General features: G+C 36.6%; 2 protein-coding genes across 10 annotated transcripts in view; one reads left to right on the top strand and one right to left on the bottom strand.

Annotated features, from left to right (window-relative positions):
- LRRFIP2 (LRR binding FLII interacting protein 2) overlaps positions 1-7,749 on the top strand; it is a 59,967-nt gene extending 52,218 nt beyond the window's left edge. For all 7 annotated transcript variants that reach the window (XM_025165122.2, XM_025165124.2, XM_088149937.1 and 4 more), the window contains 4 exons: positions 1,170-1,290; positions 1,980-2,059; positions 2,626-2,730; positions 6,863-7,749. In XM_025165122.2, the coding sequence (XP_025020890.1) occupies positions 1,170-1,290; positions 1,980-2,059; positions 2,626-2,730; positions 6,863-6,973 (417 nt within the window). In that variant the 3' untranslated portion in view covers positions 6,974-7,749. The remainder of the gene's footprint in view (positions 1-1,169; positions 1,291-1,979; positions 2,060-2,625; positions 2,731-6,862) is intronic.
- Positions 7,750-8,166: 417 nt separating this feature from the next.
- The window catches only part of MLH1 (mutL homolog 1), a 33,224-nt gene continuing 24,672 nt past the window's right edge, over positions 8,167-16,718 (bottom strand). For all 3 annotated transcript variants that reach the window (XM_007425748.4, XM_025165120.2, XM_007425749.4), the window contains 3 exons: positions 15,534-15,626; positions 14,500-14,613; positions 8,167-8,589 (listed from right to left, as the gene is read on the bottom strand). In XM_007425748.4, the coding sequence (XP_007425810.1) occupies positions 8,422-8,589; positions 14,500-14,613; positions 15,534-15,626 (375 nt within the window). In that variant the 3' untranslated portion in view covers positions 8,167-8,421. The remainder of the gene's footprint in view (positions 8,590-14,499; positions 14,614-15,533; positions 15,627-16,718) is intronic.

The following is a 16,718-nucleotide window of genomic DNA, read 5'->3' as shown; positions in this document are numbered from 1 at the left end:
CCTCCTGAGTTAGTTTTTGTACGTTTAAGCTATAACTTTATTGCTCCTGCAATAATCCAGCAGCCATAGGATTCATGGTTATTTCCCTACTCTCTTCTGCCTGTTTACTGGTGGGGGATGGTCCAGGAGGGGCTTTGAATATGCTGGATTCTAAGCTTATAATGGGAAACTTGCAGGAAAAAAATCAGGCTGGAGATGAAAAACTGTGTCTTACATGCGAGATCAAATTGCTGTACATCAAAATAACATAACATAACAAATGTACAACTTTTGTGAGCTGATTAGCCTTTGAGTGGCATGCTTAGTGCCACATTGCAAAAAATGGTGGCGTAGGCAGAACAAATATACATTTGATGTGATGTCATATACGGTTCAGTTTTATTTCAGTTTAAATATATTTAGCCTGTCTACTCCTTAGTCATGTATTTTAATCTTTCCCTTTTGTCACTGAAAAATTACATTTTGCTAACAGTTTTGGAAGTTGTCAAGGGCTGTGGCTAAATCTTTCAGGAGCAACAGGTTGTGAACTTCTGCTGTATGTGTGAAATGCTTCATCTATGTATATGGCAAAGCTCTACTTACTTATTTACTTTTTAGATTGCTATCCCACCTTTTAGTCAGGCACAGCAGAGTGCTCCCTTTTCCCATTTTCCGACAGCAACAACCTCGTGAAGTAGGTTGGGCTGAGAGTGAATGATGGCTCAAAATCATCCAATACGTTTCTGTGACTCAAAGTGGACGTGAACTTGGGTCTCCCTAGTGCCAATCCAACATCTTTACACTACACTGGCTACATCTGCTGAGAACACCAGACTATTCTAGCGATAGGATTCTTGTTCCAATTAAAACCACTCATATGAAATGGCAATTGAATGGAAAAGTTGACCCTGTGCAGATATTCAGAATTATTCTTCCTATAATCTCAGCATTTTAGAGATGTAGATATCCACAGCTAAATTGCCATTTTGTTGGAATAGCAGCATCCTGAGAAATTTTGATCAGACAAATCGTGTAGATTTATTTAAAGCTGAAAATAATCACACTGGATTCCTGATTATAGCAATAGATGCTAACCATTTGTTAAATGTGATATTCATTCATTCTAGATGAGGAATAAATAAATTTGAAGTCAGGTACTAAAAATATTAATCGTGTTATTTTACTTTCAGATTAAAAAACTGAAATTGCAGTTGGAAGAGGCACGGCAGAAATCTTCTAGGAATGAAGGCACAAATTCTGATTTAACAGGACTGGAAAATGGTTCTGATTTACAGTTAATTGAAATGCAGAGTATGTTAATTCATTCAGTAATCAAAGAGGATACACTTTGAACAGTCATGATTTCTATGCAAGTTTTCAGTTTATGTGTTTTGCAATTTTATACCAGGATGATGTAGCAGATGTACTTAATGAAAGCATTTGTACACAGCCTTTAGACTTATAATCTGAAAGGCACAACACAAAAGAAAAAATGTGGGATACTAAGAAAAACAAGCAAAGTCAGGTGCCAGTTGTGAAATTTATAGAGTTCTTGTGATAACCAGAGACAATGGAAACAATACAGAAAGAAAGCTTATTTCTCATTTGAGCTGTTAGACGTCTCTCCTGTCATGTGGTGAGAAATATTTTGATCTAACAGTTAATTTGTAGAATCTTTTGATCTAGTAGTTGGCTGTTTTTTAAATAACCACATTTTCATTGTACTTAAGATTAAAATACTATTATCCTGGTAAGTTATACTGCTTTTTGTATTCCAGTAAAAATGTTGACTAAACTCCTGAGATCTTAAACATTCACCTCATAAACACTTCAGGAAAAAATGGAAAAATACCAGTCTCCAGAATTGCCTAATTGCCATATTCAATGCTTTGTTTTCCCTCAGGAACAAAAATTTGCAATAAAAATGCAAAAAGTTGGATTTGAAGTGAATTCAGAAGTTTGGTTTACCGTCCTTAAATTCTGAATTTTCTTGTCTCTAGGAGATGCCAACAGACAAATAAGTGATTTCAAATTTAAACTTTCAAAAGCTGAACAAGATATAACTACTTTGGAACAAAATGTAGGTATCTATTAAGATTTTGATAAACTTAAGGGACCTACCCTCCCTGACTTTTTCCCTACTTCATCTCATAATATGTCTCTCTTGCAGCACTAGTATGGGAATCTTGTCACTTTATTATCAGGTCAATGATGCACAGGGGTTGATATTTCCTTAAGAGTATCATCCCTTCAAGGAATAGAGTTAGTGATGTATATATGAGTTGATGGCCCAGAAAGATACTTGGGCATCTCAGGCTAAAAGAAATGGAAAGAGGACTGTGTCAGAACTAGAAACTGTGTGCATAAACACTGACACAGGGAAATATTCACTTATAGTCAATGATAATGTTGATGCCACACTTGCATTTCATTTAAATTAATTAGTATTCTGTTGAGTTTCTGGGCATGATTATCAGTTGAGTACATATTGTTGGTTCCATTGATACTGCTGTTTGCACTGGTTGCCTGGGAGGAACAGTGAAGGTAAATGCTCTCCTTTTAGTGCTTCTAAGGAAAGGTCAAAATTACATTGGATCTTCCTTGCATATGGGAAGATAAACAAATAATTGCTTATTGGTCTTTTAGGTTCTAAGACTTGAAGGACAGGTGGTAAGATACAAAACTGCTGCAGAAAATGCAGAAAAAGTAGAAGATGAACTGAAAGCAGAAAAGAGAAAACTTCAACGAGAGGTAAGTGCCTCCTTTTTCTTTCAGTGAAAACAGATTATAGTAATTGAGCTGTAAATGATGTGTGCTATATTTAAAGGTAGCTTGAGATTATTCTCAAAGTAATATAAATACTCTGCCTGTAGGTTTCTTGCAGTTGTGGCTATGAAATTGTGTGTTCATAGGACTGCCAGAAACCAAACCATTCACAGCATTCAGCATCCAAGATCAAGCTATTAACATTCAGCAATAAAATAATCCATATCCAGCAGTACAATGTTCCTCCATCCCCCCTGAACCCCAAATAATATATGAATGGGAATATGAGGTCTCTGGGAGGCAAACATCTTCAGTTTCTGCCCTTTACACCTCCTATTCATATATATACTTTCAAAATGATACAAAATTGATCTGTGACTCAATTTTGGATCATTTGAAGGGAAAATTAAGGGCGGAAATAGGAACAGTTTGCTTCCCAAAGAACTCATGCTCTTATTCCTACCCTTAAAAAAAAAAAAAGGAAACAGCAGCTTCTACCTGGTGTTCATCATTGCTCCTTCAGGTGATGATACCATATCACCATGAGGTCTTCTGCAGCCTCCTGGAAATGTTCATCTTATATTCAGAAGCTAACTAGCATAGGAAAGGCCTTTTTTCGGGTTGGAAAGGTACTCTCCACTTAATTTCCCAAAGGAGGTAGGGCAGCAACCAGAATCTTAGTCTTTCTGTTTTATTGTAAGAGACCCCATGAAGGAATCCCAGATCATCAACTTTCCAGAATTTGGAGCCATTTGCCTAGAACACCAATTTACGCCATGGCTGATGATGCAGGGTTTACATAAACAGAAAGCATGAGCTCTAGATTATATATGATGGAGCTGCCATGCCATCTCAAGAAACAGGAACCAAAACAAAAAAATGATATCTGTCCAGATATGTGATCAGACATTTAAGATTTCAAGTTTCAACCATTTAGTCTTCTGAAGCACCACCTTTTCATTACCATATTTCACAATAAGATGTTAGAAAGAAATTACAGAACTTGTGTACTGTTTGGTCACAGAATCAAAAGAATTCTTCTGTGTCTCATTTCTATTCCATAGAACCCTAGAGGATCTTGTGAATCAAGGATAACAGGTGGACATAATGGCCAATGTGATTGAGTTTCTTAAATTCCTGTCCTTATGAACTTATTCATAGCATGTCTTGTCCACTTCCAACTTAAAAGGGCCAACTAATGTAGGATCCCATCTTTCTCTAGAACTCCAAGTTACTTATAATTAACCTGTAGTGTCTGAATAAGAACTATTAATTAACGTATATTACTTTGACCTAATAGTGTTTACTGTCCTAGAATCTAGAATAGTGTAGGAGGTCTATGAGTACATCTAGAGGTTTATGACCTCAAGTCACCTCACTATTACAATCACCAATCTCCTAATCAGTGGGGAGGATTTCTTAGTTGGCCTTAAGCCAAATGTGCTAGAAATACATGTCTGTGTTCTCAAGTCTGTTAAGGAATCTTAATAGAGTTCTGTGAGATCTGTCCATGTATTGGATTACTCAAGCATGCATTTCTGCTTAATATTGCCATACTCCACAGATTCTTCCCATCTTCTTTTCAAGCCTCAGAGCAGTTTTCTTCAAAGTCCTGGCACTGAAGACAATATTCTATTGATGGCATCAGCAAAGCCTGTTTCAGAACTATTTGGGGTGTGGACTCTTAACTGATAAAGTGGTTCTCAGACCATATACAGATGTATCCCAAATATAAATGAAAAACAAAAGGTTCAGGGTATAGTTCTACTGCACCTCACTTTTCTATCTTCTTTGAGAGTGATACATGCTGGATAACCACAGAGGTATAAAATGTTACCTAGATTGGAACACCTGAGATATCACAGTCTCTTTAACTTCTTTGTTCATTCTCCAAGGGCAAGGTTTCCACTATCACCTTAGCCACATCTAAGCAGAAATATCTATTCTGTCCTGTCCTGTCCTGTCCTGTCCTGTCCTGTCCTGTCCTGTCCTGTCCTATCCCTCTAGTGGCTCTAAAATCACTGGATGTAATCCTAGAGAACATCATCAGAAAGTTTTTCAATCTTGGGATGAAAACATTCCCATTCTCAAAAGGGTGCCTGCAGGGGCATCCACCAAAGAATATTAGAAGGAGGCTAATGGAGGGATATTTGGCCCACTCAAGAGTTGTAGTGCTTTTGTTTCCAAGCTAGCAGCCTTCCTGAATTCACAGTGAGAAACATACATTCTTAACTTACCCTTGAATTTCTACTCTCCTTGATCTGATCTTAACCTCAGGCCAAACATAGCCAGTCCAAAGCTAGATACAGGTAGGTAGGTAGGTAGGTAGGTAGGTAGGTAGGTAGGTAGGTAGGTAGATAGATAGATAGATAGATAGATAGATAGATAGATAGATAGATAGATAGATAGATTAAATTTGTATGCTGCCCATCTCCTCCAATGGGTGACTCTGGGCGGCTCACAATTAAAACCAAAAACCACAAACAATTAAGAATAACCACATTAATAATTAAAATTAATTAATCAATTAAAAGTCAGACTGTAAAACAAATTCTATACATAACTACTAAAAACATTCAAGATGATGGGGGGCAAAATCAATTACCCCACAAGCCACAAGATGGACAGTGGTACTCAAAATCTGCTCACAGCTGTGGTTAGGATCCATTGAACAGTAGGAAGCATGGTTTAATTTTTTAGGGAAGATCACATCTCCAGAAAGGAAATAGAGTTGCCTTCTAACCCCAGAGGTAGGCCTTCCTGAAGCTAGCTGACCTCCTTCATTTGAGCAGAAAGGGAAAATTTATGAATAAATAGTGAACTTATGTTTCATTTTGAAAAAAAGATGGGTTTCCTTCATCTGTGGACAACTGAGCAGTGGAGTTTCTTTAGAGCTGTTAACCTTAGCTGATGCTCTACTACCATCTGAGCTCCTCTGTGAACAGCTTACAGAGGTTTTTTTACCCATAAAGTCTCCTAGATTAGATATTTAGCCAAACTGGTAGCACTGCAAGTCTAGGAACTTTTGGAGGAAATGGACTTTCCAATGTGGATTTAGTTCTAGCTTTGTTGCAGTTTGCCTTCAATGAGTGATAGAGGAAATACAGTTTTGTTATTCTTATGATCTCTCAGTTGCTTCTGGTATGGTTGACACTCTCCTACTCTTGTAATTTTACACTAATTTCTCTGGTCAGAAGGTGGCATTAGGAGACTTCTGCTTTGACTTTGGGAATTATCTTGGGAGATGTTACAAAAGCTCTATCTTATGTCTCATATTAACATCTGATAGAATGGGAAAGTAACAAACAAGGACTTAAGAGTTAATTTCCATAGTGTGACATAAGAAAAGAAAATCAGTGGTATTTCTCCTTTCCTATGAATCAGGGCTGGACATCTCAAAAGCCTGTATATCTCCAGGTGCACCATTGGTTTTGGACAAGATTTGTTGCCAATTCTGGCGACTGGACTTTGGGTTTGGTGATACTTTGATCAAAAGATCAAGTTTGCGTCTTGGAGCTTGTCCTGGATTTGGCATGGGCAGCTATGATGCCTTTGTGGCCGGTAGGATTTTTACCAGCGTTGGCAAATAAGAGAGGTTGTGTTGGTAATGTATATGGCAATTTCAAGGTTGGATACTGCAGTTTCATCTTCATGGTGGTTCTTTGGAAACTTTAGTTGGTCCAGAATGCAATGGTGGTGAATGGAAGCATAGGTGGCCAGTGTGAGGTTATGTGTGTCCCTCCCCCCCGTTCCTTAAGTGATTTCCTTCTCTTCAAGTTTGATAATGGACATTAAAATAGTGTAGAGAAAAGCAACTGAGAGTTGTTGGAATAAACTAGAGGAAGTTTCAGCATTTGTCACTTTCAGCCTTGATTTAGCTGCTGTATGTAAGTTTAGCATAGGCCCCCTAGTTCAGTTGTTATTGAACCTGATGCAACTAAACCTAGTAGAGCTGAATGCTTTAGAATTTTTTTTGTAGACAAAGATTGTTTCAGATCTGCTTAATTACGTGTGGACCTTACTTCAATAAAAAGCTACTGCAAAGTGTTTTGTTCTTATATATTTAGATACTGCATTGGTTTTCTCAAACCTAACAATTTTTTATTTCTTTCTTTAGTTAAGAACAGCATTGGACAGGATAGAAGAGATGGAGATGACCAACAGCCACTTAGTGAAACGGTTGGAGAAAATGAAGGCAAATAGAACTGCATTGCTATCTCAACAGTAGAAAGGAAACGTTAAAAAATATGCACTGCTCCTTGAAATGCCTGAGCTTATTTTAATACAGACTTTCTTTGGCATAAACTTTGAACACAAAGCTGTTCAGTGAGTTTTAGTTCCATAATTAAGTGGCAAATACTTTGTAACTTCAGCAAATGGGAAAAACAGCTTGCATCTTTATGCCAGTGATGAGTTTTAGCAGCTTAATTCAAGAATCTCCTGGAGCCCAATGCTCTGTGGTTGACTTACTTTATATAAACTATTTTCACGATTGTGAAATCAAGTTTATTCTCTGAATTATTTTCAACTGCTTTAATAATGCTTGGTGCTTGGAAACAGATGCACGAATTCAAGAGTATGCTGCACAACAAACTAACCAATTATGTGCTCAAGACATCACATGGCACAAGTGCCTTCAATATAGTGCAATGTATACTTCAGAGATTAGAACAAAATAACCTATGGAATCAAATACCATTTATTTTAAGATACAATTGGAGTCTTGTTTGCTAAACTTTATACATTTTGATGGAAAACACTTTTGTAAAATATTTAAATTTATATAAAATAGAAATGACTGTATAAAATCTGCTTTATTGCATGGTGATGCACACTTGAGGTTTTGATTTGAAAAAGTACTGTCCCTATTCTTAATATAAGAGTAGTGAGCAAGATTTGTTATTGTACAGTGTAAAACCTGGTGTGTGAGCTGCTTAAGCATGGAGTGAAATGTGGGTGGGAGAAATGTGGCAGAAAAAAACTATTAAATGACACTTTACATAGCATGGCTGTGTCTTATCTTACTGTTCTCTGACATTTTCATTGTTGAGTTTTTCATTGTGCTAATTCTGATAATTCTTGTCCTCCCATATAACTCAAAATACCACTGACTGAAAATATCTCAGCTATTTATGTTGAACAATAAACTTGGCAAGATATAATTAAGTAGCTAAAAACTATGTAAACAGCAGCTGTTTATATTCACTATATTACTTGTGGAAATTTGCTAATTACTCTATTACTGTCTTTGTATAAAATTTGAGTGATCCTTTACATTGAAGGGTGTGATCATCTATTTCCAGACTATCTGCCAGCAGAAATATTAAACTAAATAGGGCCAAGTAGAATAACAGAATTTTGCTCTTACATATTTGTCCAATATATACCCTCATCAGTTGCATGATTCATTAATAATAGGATGTGGATTTAACTATCTTTTATATTTCTGGGTTATAAATGGAAATCTAGGAGTTTAATTAAGTTTTCTTTATTTGCAGACTGTACAATATGTGGATATTGTGAAAAGTTGAACAATAATGGATCAATTTTCTGACCGTACAATATAGTCACTTTTATACAGAAGTTAAAATATAGTAATATTCAATGGCTGGTTGAAGTTTACAATGACAAGAAAGAAAATAAATAGTAATGGATTCTTAGATTAAATATCTGTGTTCAGCACCGCTCAAAAACTTTGTACAAGTCAGGTAGATTAGCAAGTTGCAAAACATTGCCATCTTCTCTGAAGTTTGTAGGAGGTAAAAGGTATGTTCGAAAAGCTTTGTAAAGTATATGTTCCACTGTCCATTTCCATGATCTTGTACTTTTTCCAGGCTCTTCAACCTGTAAGAACAGTGTCAACAATCAGTTTAATACCAGTTCATATTAAACAGTTTATATAAAACATACACATTAATAATGTAATTAACATGCCTTGTTTAGATTCCTCCCAGTTGATTATTAAATTTGTAAGTCATTACACTAGTGCAAGCAGCAGTAATAGCTGTAGACATGCTTTGTAATGGTGAGTGTCTAGCAGTTCATTTGTTTAATCTTTTTTTGATTATTTACCATTTTTGCAATGATCTGTAAATTAATTATAAAAAAATTCATTCATTCATTCAAAATGAGCATTTTGCAAGAATTGTTCCCTTTCAAATCTTACCTACACTGTGACACAAATTAATGAAAAATACAAATATTTAAGGGTGAATGTTTTACTTACATAGCAGCTTGAGAAGTGCAAACTGGGTACACTGACTTTAAAATGCAAATAGAACAAAATTCCCATAATGTCTAATACTTGGTTGCTTTAGTATACCTAAATTCATGTGCAACATCTAAGTGCTACACATCCTAGTAATAAAGCTTTTAGAGTAAAAAAAAAAAAAAAATTAAAACAGGCAATATGTTCATCCTATACAGGTAGCCCTTGCTTACCAAATGCCTTGTTCAGTGATCATTCGGTTATGACAGCATGGAAAAAGTAGGTTTACAATCAACCCTTGTACTTGGGGCTGTTGCAGCATCTCTGCAGTCATATGATCACCATTTGAGACCTTCACAGCCAGCTTCCAACAAGCAAAGTCAACAGGGAAACCAGCAGCAAGTCATGATCATGTGACATCATGCTTAACGACCGTAGCGGAACTGACATGTCTGGTGTGGTTGCATGACGTTTCACTTAATGACCACATCACTTAGCAATGGAGTTGTCAATCCCAATTGTGGTTGATAAGTGAGGACTACCTGTAATCACACCTCTTGCAAAAAGTTCACTAGAGGAAATAGAAATGTTGTGACCCAATATTTATTATAGAGTATTCATTTTTAAAAATTTCTACGCACAGTAGCTTTTATTGCCATGAATATACATAGAGCAAATGAAGTTCAAGGCAGAAGATAAATCTAAATCTTGTTTATATTTACATCATTGAAATACACTTGCAAACTATCCTTGTTTCTACAGCATCCATACATCAATTCATATATTACCTTTTGTTCTTTAAAATTCTCACATCTCTTTTTGAGGATCCCATCATCCAAATACAACTTTCTCAGCCTTTTTCTTCTCAACTCATTCACTCTTCCTTCACATACTTCCATTTCAGGAGCAGATTGCCTTAAAAGCACATTTAATACTGAAGCTCCCCATGATGGAGATTGGTGTCAACCAATGTGTTGACAGGGCTGCCCTTGAGACAACTCTGCAAGGACCAAATTGCCATGGATGCCAGCTATTTGAGCTGAGAACTCATTTTCTCAGTCATTTGTCTTAGAGTTTTTTATCATGCTATCAGTCAACTGAAGATGAAGGCAATCTTCACACCACTAACAGATGGAAGCCATTTGGATATACATTGGCTCCACAAAAACATGCTATCAAGGAAGAATGAGGTTGAAGGGGCTGCAGTTAGAGGCATCCTGACTGTTTCTCTGGGCAGAGAAGATCTGCTGATATAGCATAGCTATGGTCTAGTTAAGCAGACTGTATTTTATTGCAGCCAGAATAGATGCTGCATCCAGAGGTGTTTCAGAAAATCATGGATCAGTGGGGAGCACCTCTAGCTGACATTTGTGCAACAAAGGAGAACGAAAAAAAAATTACCTGTTATTTTTTCACTTCTATTGTGAATTCAAAAGGTATTGATGCTTTAATGGGTCCTTGGCCACAGGGTTTACTAAATGCAATCTCAGCTAGCTCACATTTAGCAAGGGTGACCCACAGGGTAGGCATCCTATGTGCAAGGGTAATGATGATTACCCTCTTTTGGCCCAGGCAACCTTGGGTCTTGGTGCTGGTCAAGATGAGGATTGAGGAACCGTAACATCTTCCAGAGTGGCCAAATCTTCTGAGCCCAGGTTCCATCCTGCATCTACATCTGAGGTGACTTCATCCTTTTTTCTGGAACTTGAATGGGGGTAGCTCTTAAAAGCCAGTATTCCCAAAGAAGTTGGTAGGAGAAACCAACTTAGTAACTAGGTGATTAAGCACAATTTACCTATACCCACAGATGTGGAAAGTTTTTCTTTGTTGATGTAGGAGAAATTGTCTACAATTCCCTCCTATATCCAAAGGAAGCCACAAGTTCCCCAGCAGCTAGATTTCCTTCAGGCAACCTGCACAGCAGGCTATAGCTCTTGGCTCCATACTTTGGAATAGGCAAGGCACCTGGGCTCAGCAAACCCTTATGTTAAACCTTTTCTTATGAAGGCTGGACTAATTTCCCCTCCTGTTATTGTTTTACTTGGAGAGATTTATCATTAGTGTTGAGATCCCTAACAGAAGCTCTTTTCAATACAGAGGTTCATATTAAGGTATTGATTTGAAAAACTGCTTTTCTGGTGGTGGGGTATGTCAGCCAGAAGGGATAGAAAAATGGGAGCTTTATTCATGTGTGTGATTTTTGTTCAGACAGAGTAACATTGAGGCCTATCTAATGTTAATTCAAAATTCCATAGGTATCAGGATATAACTATAATTTCTGCCCAAATCCCAATCATCCTACAAAAAGATTTTGGAGTAAGTTGGATGTACTTATATATTCACACATGTATTTGAAATGCGTTCTGACTTATTCTTCAGTAAAGGAACAATAGTGGCATTCTTCCAATTGTTACACATAGATGCAGACTTCATACATATGCTAAACAAGCCTTGCAGCCATTCGGCAAGCAAAGTATGTCCATATTTTAACGTTTCTGCAGTTACTCCACCTACACCCTTATTTTTTAACCTTCTCACAGAACTTCTGAGTTCCTTTTCAACTACTTTATCTCAGATATTTATATTCATAGTATTCATTTCAATTCAACTCTTCCATTTATCACTCTCCCATACAAATCCTTCCAGCATTCCCTTGTTTCAGTCTTATCCCGAATCATGTCATCACTTGTATTATTCCTTTTATTCTGCTGGAGGCTCCTCAGTTGGCCCTTTTCACCCACTTCCAACCCCCCCCATCCACAGCTTCTTTCACTTCAAATTCCAGCAAGCATTCTTTTTCATATTTTACACTAGCATGATTCCATACATTTTATGAACACTGTACATTTTTTCAGTTTGTTTCAAGCATTTTCACTAGTGAGACACTATTATTATTCCAAGTCTCCAATTGACTCAATCACTTCTGCAATCTCATATTTGTTCTCTCATCCAATCTTGTCACTAAACAGAATAACATTTCCCCTACATCGCATTTATTCAGAATTTTGCATGTTTTTTCCCTAAAAGCTCATTCGTGGTTCTTCCATTATCACCATTTAGTGGATCATAACATGCAACTGTTATCAACCTATGGGTTCCTACCTTCATATGCATCTATAACAATGCAGATGACATCAATTCATATTCTTTGAGATACACTGTGGCCTTTTGTTCATTGTTAAACCAACACCTTCATTTCCATATATGTGTTCATCAACTTCACAAGATGGGGTCATTTTCTTTCAGATCTATTACATCTTTCCACACAGTTTCACAAACACACAGCATATGTACTAATTTCATTTCACTGTTAATTAATGCCCTTTGCCATTTACTACTCATATATCCGGAGTTGCAATCTCTTTGTCATGGCCATCACCAGATAGATCCACAGATAACGACCTCTACTGCCCACCAAAGCTTTCACATAAGCTATACTATACCTTTTGTATCTTACTGTAAGAGTGTTAACAGCTTTTGTAGTATGTTATGTCACATCAGCAGTCACTACTAATGTAAGGACAATAGTGATCATTTTAGCCAGTATGCTACAAATGCAACTGAAACCCAGTTTTACCCAAGCACACTATTCTATGTAAGACCTCTAATCTAGACACCACTTTGCAATCAACATACCAACTAGGATGCACATGCAGTGAAGGTAACAGCATAGGATAACATTAATGCTGAGACAGTGAACACAGTAGTTTTAGAGCTAGAGAGTTCTCTCCTACAATTGTGCTGCTCAAGATAAGTCGTTATTATGAATACTTACATAAATGAAAAGCTAATTTATAAATAAAGCCCCATTTCGGCCTATAAAAGCAGATTACAAATGATTTGCTATTACACATCAAACTAAGCTCTTAACTGGCTGGGTTTACCTGGCACCCTAAACCTGGGTTAGTAAAATATAATTCTTGTATTAATATAACAAACCATTATTGTTTAGCATACTGAACCACAAGTCAATTTCAGTTTTCTAGTGGATTGTGTGAAACCTACCAATATTGTTTATAGAATTTTGATTGTTTCTGGAAAACAATCCTTCATAATTATTTCTAAATTAAAATAAAACCTAGATTCTCTGAACATTCATTCAGCAGTCAAAATTTTATTTGAGGCTTTACTCCCTAAAATGAATAAAGTCCATTTTCTCCAAAGCAGCCTGAATATTTCTGTAAACCTGTCTTTTTAAAAAAAGAACCCTTGAGCTTTCTTATAAAACCAGCTCATATACACTAATAATTCAGGGTGCTACCAGATGACAGGACAAACACAGAAGTGTGTGCAAAATTGTCTTGATCATCCAGGCAATGTAGGCAGAGTTTAATTATTAAAACCTTCCCTCCAAGACCTTTGACAGCAATGTGTAGGACAGAAAGAATATTATAAAAAACAATTAGGTAAAAAGAAAGGTCTACCACAGAGGCTGCCACTACAGTAATAAGAAGCTTTGTTCCAATTTTTCTACAGGTCCAGGTCAAGGATTCCCTGTTGAGTTTCTAGGATGGCACTGAATACTGAGGTAATAAGGCCACAACACTTCAGATCTGAAGTAGTAGATTTATTTGCTAGGATTAGCTGGGCTAAGAACAATCCAAGGAGGCTAATTTTAGCCAATGCTTCAGTCAGCAGGATCTCATATGAGCCTCTAGAGAGACAAGGCCAAATTCCAACACAGCAAGGAATATGCAGTGTAGCTCATAAGAAGTAAGACTATGCTGCTTCCAATATTTTGTCTTTATAAACACAATGCTAAGCATCCTCAGCACATGGCCACAACTGACATAGTTTAGGTAATTTGTGTCAATTTATGTCGTGCATAATTACACAAATGATGATTACATTAATGATGCAAATTTGGATACAACAGAAATCTCACCCCACCTCCATTCTGCTAAATTGAGTTTCACTGGATGTGTCTTGTTTTGTTGTTTCTTTTTACTGGATTAATCTCCTTTGTAGGTACACATACTACCTTTTCAGAGGAATGATCAAGCAGGTACTCAGACAACATTGTGGCAATTGCCACTTCAGCATTATTCTGTGAAGCTTTAGTACAACTAAGCACTTCATTTTTGACCAAGGACCAATACAGCTAAAGACCTCTTAAGATTATCTTGCATGAATATGCTCCTCAGCCCTTAACACAAGAATGCATGCTATGTTCTCACTGAAATGAGGCCAACATGTACTAAGATATGAGGTGATATTGCTGATGTAATGTTTCACCATTCAAGGAACTTAAAATGCTACTTGATGGCACATGTTGGTACCAATTTTAGCAACAGCATAAACTTTTTCCAGGATGTTAAAAAATAAAGTACTTCTATCTCCATGATCATACCCTAGACATAATTTGCAAGTATAGTTTGGATGCTGTAGCCTTTCCAAACTTGGTGCCCTCTAAATGTACAGTTCCCAAAATTCTTAGACAATTGGTTGTGAATTTTGGAAACTGTAACTCTAATACATGATGTCTACAGGTCAAAAATGATCTTTTTATTCTTTACTACCTGTGCAAGAGTCAATTAAGACAATACCTGTTGAACAGCGAGATCAGAATCTTCCATTATATACTGCTTTCTAATAGAGTAGAACATGGCACATTCTTTACTAAGACTATCAAAACACTCCTTTTCTTCATCCCAGTTTACCTGGTAAAGAAAACAAACAAAATGCATAGCTCTGGCTTTAGTGAAAGTGGTTAGTTACAAAGATGAGTTGTGCAAGAACAAAGTATATTTTAGTTTTAACCTTTTTTGGGGGGGTATGACAGCTGGGAGCTGAAACACTCCATTGTGAATGTTTCTAATCTAATTTTTATTAGATTTATTTAGGTTGCAGTTACAGATATCTAAATACAGTTACACTTTCTAGTAAGTATCCTACATACATAGAGTTTAAGTTGAGAATATATGTTATTAGAAAAAATCAAGAAATAACCTATCTGTAGGTTCTACTTTCTGTAGTGCAATGAACAGATATATCCCGAGAACAAAGAACACAAACCAATATGGTGTAGCGGTTAAAGAGTTGGACTAGGATCTGGGAGATCCAGGTTCAAGTCTACCTTCAGCTCAAGCTACCTCACAGAATTATTGTGAGAGAAAATTGGAAGTTCTATGTACACTGTCTTGAGGAAAGGCAGGATATAAATTAAACAAATAATCCTATCATGACATTTATAGGGACAAGTTTTATAAGTGTGTATAAATTACAATTATGTTGTACAGAATCTACCTCAGTTTTAACTTTTTTAAAAAGAAGGTCTCTATAGCTGTGAAAGTATGTTTGATACAGACAAAGCAGTTCATTGTAATTTAAGAAGTTGGATGAATGGTTGGAAAAAGTTGTGAAGGTCTTGCATAAATTCTTACTTCTTTCATAGGACTGGTAATATTGAAATAAATTATGAACAGTTAGGTCTCAGTTTAGAAATACCTCTTTAGAGCACCAAACTCTTTTTGCTATCTTCTTTCAAGGTGAATAATAAGAACAAAAATGACCTACCTAATCATGATTACTGTGTACATATGGCTTGAGAAATTGTAATTTATGCTGAATGTCAACCTACCTCTGTGGCCAAACGAAGGACAAACATAGGTAGCCCTTCCAGTGGAGGAACATAATTATCTATCAGAAGTGGCAGTCCAATAAGATTCCCCTCCTGTAAACAGAAAGTTTTTATACCATTACTTTCATCAACACATTCCACAAAGACATTTGTTTCTAAACTAAGTACTGCAAACAAGTTAAACATGTATGCACATTTTACATATAAATATAAAAGAACAAATGTTATATATAAAAACCCACAGTAAGTTATTTCCATTAGACCAATTAAAATGCCACATTCATGAACACATTTCTATCATGTTACTATTTTAGTTTTATTTTGGTGGTGTTACTAAATCTTACTATGGCTTTTGGATTCCCTCTTGATGGCCTACCATAGGTATCTATAATGGTACGTGGGAATGACCTTGGGAGACTGGGCCCAGAGACGCTGCCTAGGGAACAGTCAGGTAAGAGACAGCATAGTCTGCAGCTAGATAGTGGGCAGGTCAAGAGGCTCAGAAGAGACACTCCCTAATTTCTCAAAAGTAAAGGAGACAGCAGGAGAACTGACCTTTCAGATTTACAAGATTCTGTTAATGTAGCCTTACAATAAAGTAGAATTAGCTCATCTGGTCATGTTTCCTGTCTGGTCTACCTGGTAAAGCTGACAGTATCCATAATTTCAAGAAGTTGGTAACTCATCGCTTGCATGCTATCATTTTCTTCATTTACCATTAAATTTCAGCAACACTGCTACTGAATGTTGGTAGCAGGCCATTTGGGGAATTATTTTTTCTTATTTTATACAGGTAGTCCTTGTTTAGCGACTGCCTCGTACAGCAACTGTTCGCAGTTACGAGAGTGATGAAAAAGTGACTTTGCGACCAGTCCTTGCATTTACAACCTTTGCAGGTCTGTAAAGCAAACAAAAGCTGAAGTAAGATCATAAGCAGTCGCAGTTTCACTTTGTGACCACTTCGCTTAACGACCAAGTTGCTAGTCCCAATTGTGGTTGCAAAATGAGGACTACACATACTAGAATTGCTAATGTAAAGAAACTGGGTATATTCCTAATCATCATAAATTTTCTGATCCTGATCCCACATACCTTGGATGTAGTCCTGATATTGCCACATAAGATAATGTGGACCGCAGTTCCTAAATATTGCCCACAACCCTCAAACTGGTCCATGCATTTATT

Source organism: Python bivittatus, unplaced genomic scaffold (assembly GCF_059951505.1).
Source record: "Python bivittatus isolate LINGU-HERP-01145 unplaced genomic scaffold, Pbiv_v1 ctg000610_np1212, whole genome shotgun sequence".
In the NCBI taxonomy this organism is placed as follows: domain Eukaryota; kingdom Metazoa; phylum Chordata; class Lepidosauria; order Squamata; family Pythonidae; genus Python; species Python bivittatus.
The sequence above is the reverse complement of the archived record's forward strand: the minus strand, read 5'-3'. Positions and strand labels throughout refer to the sequence as shown.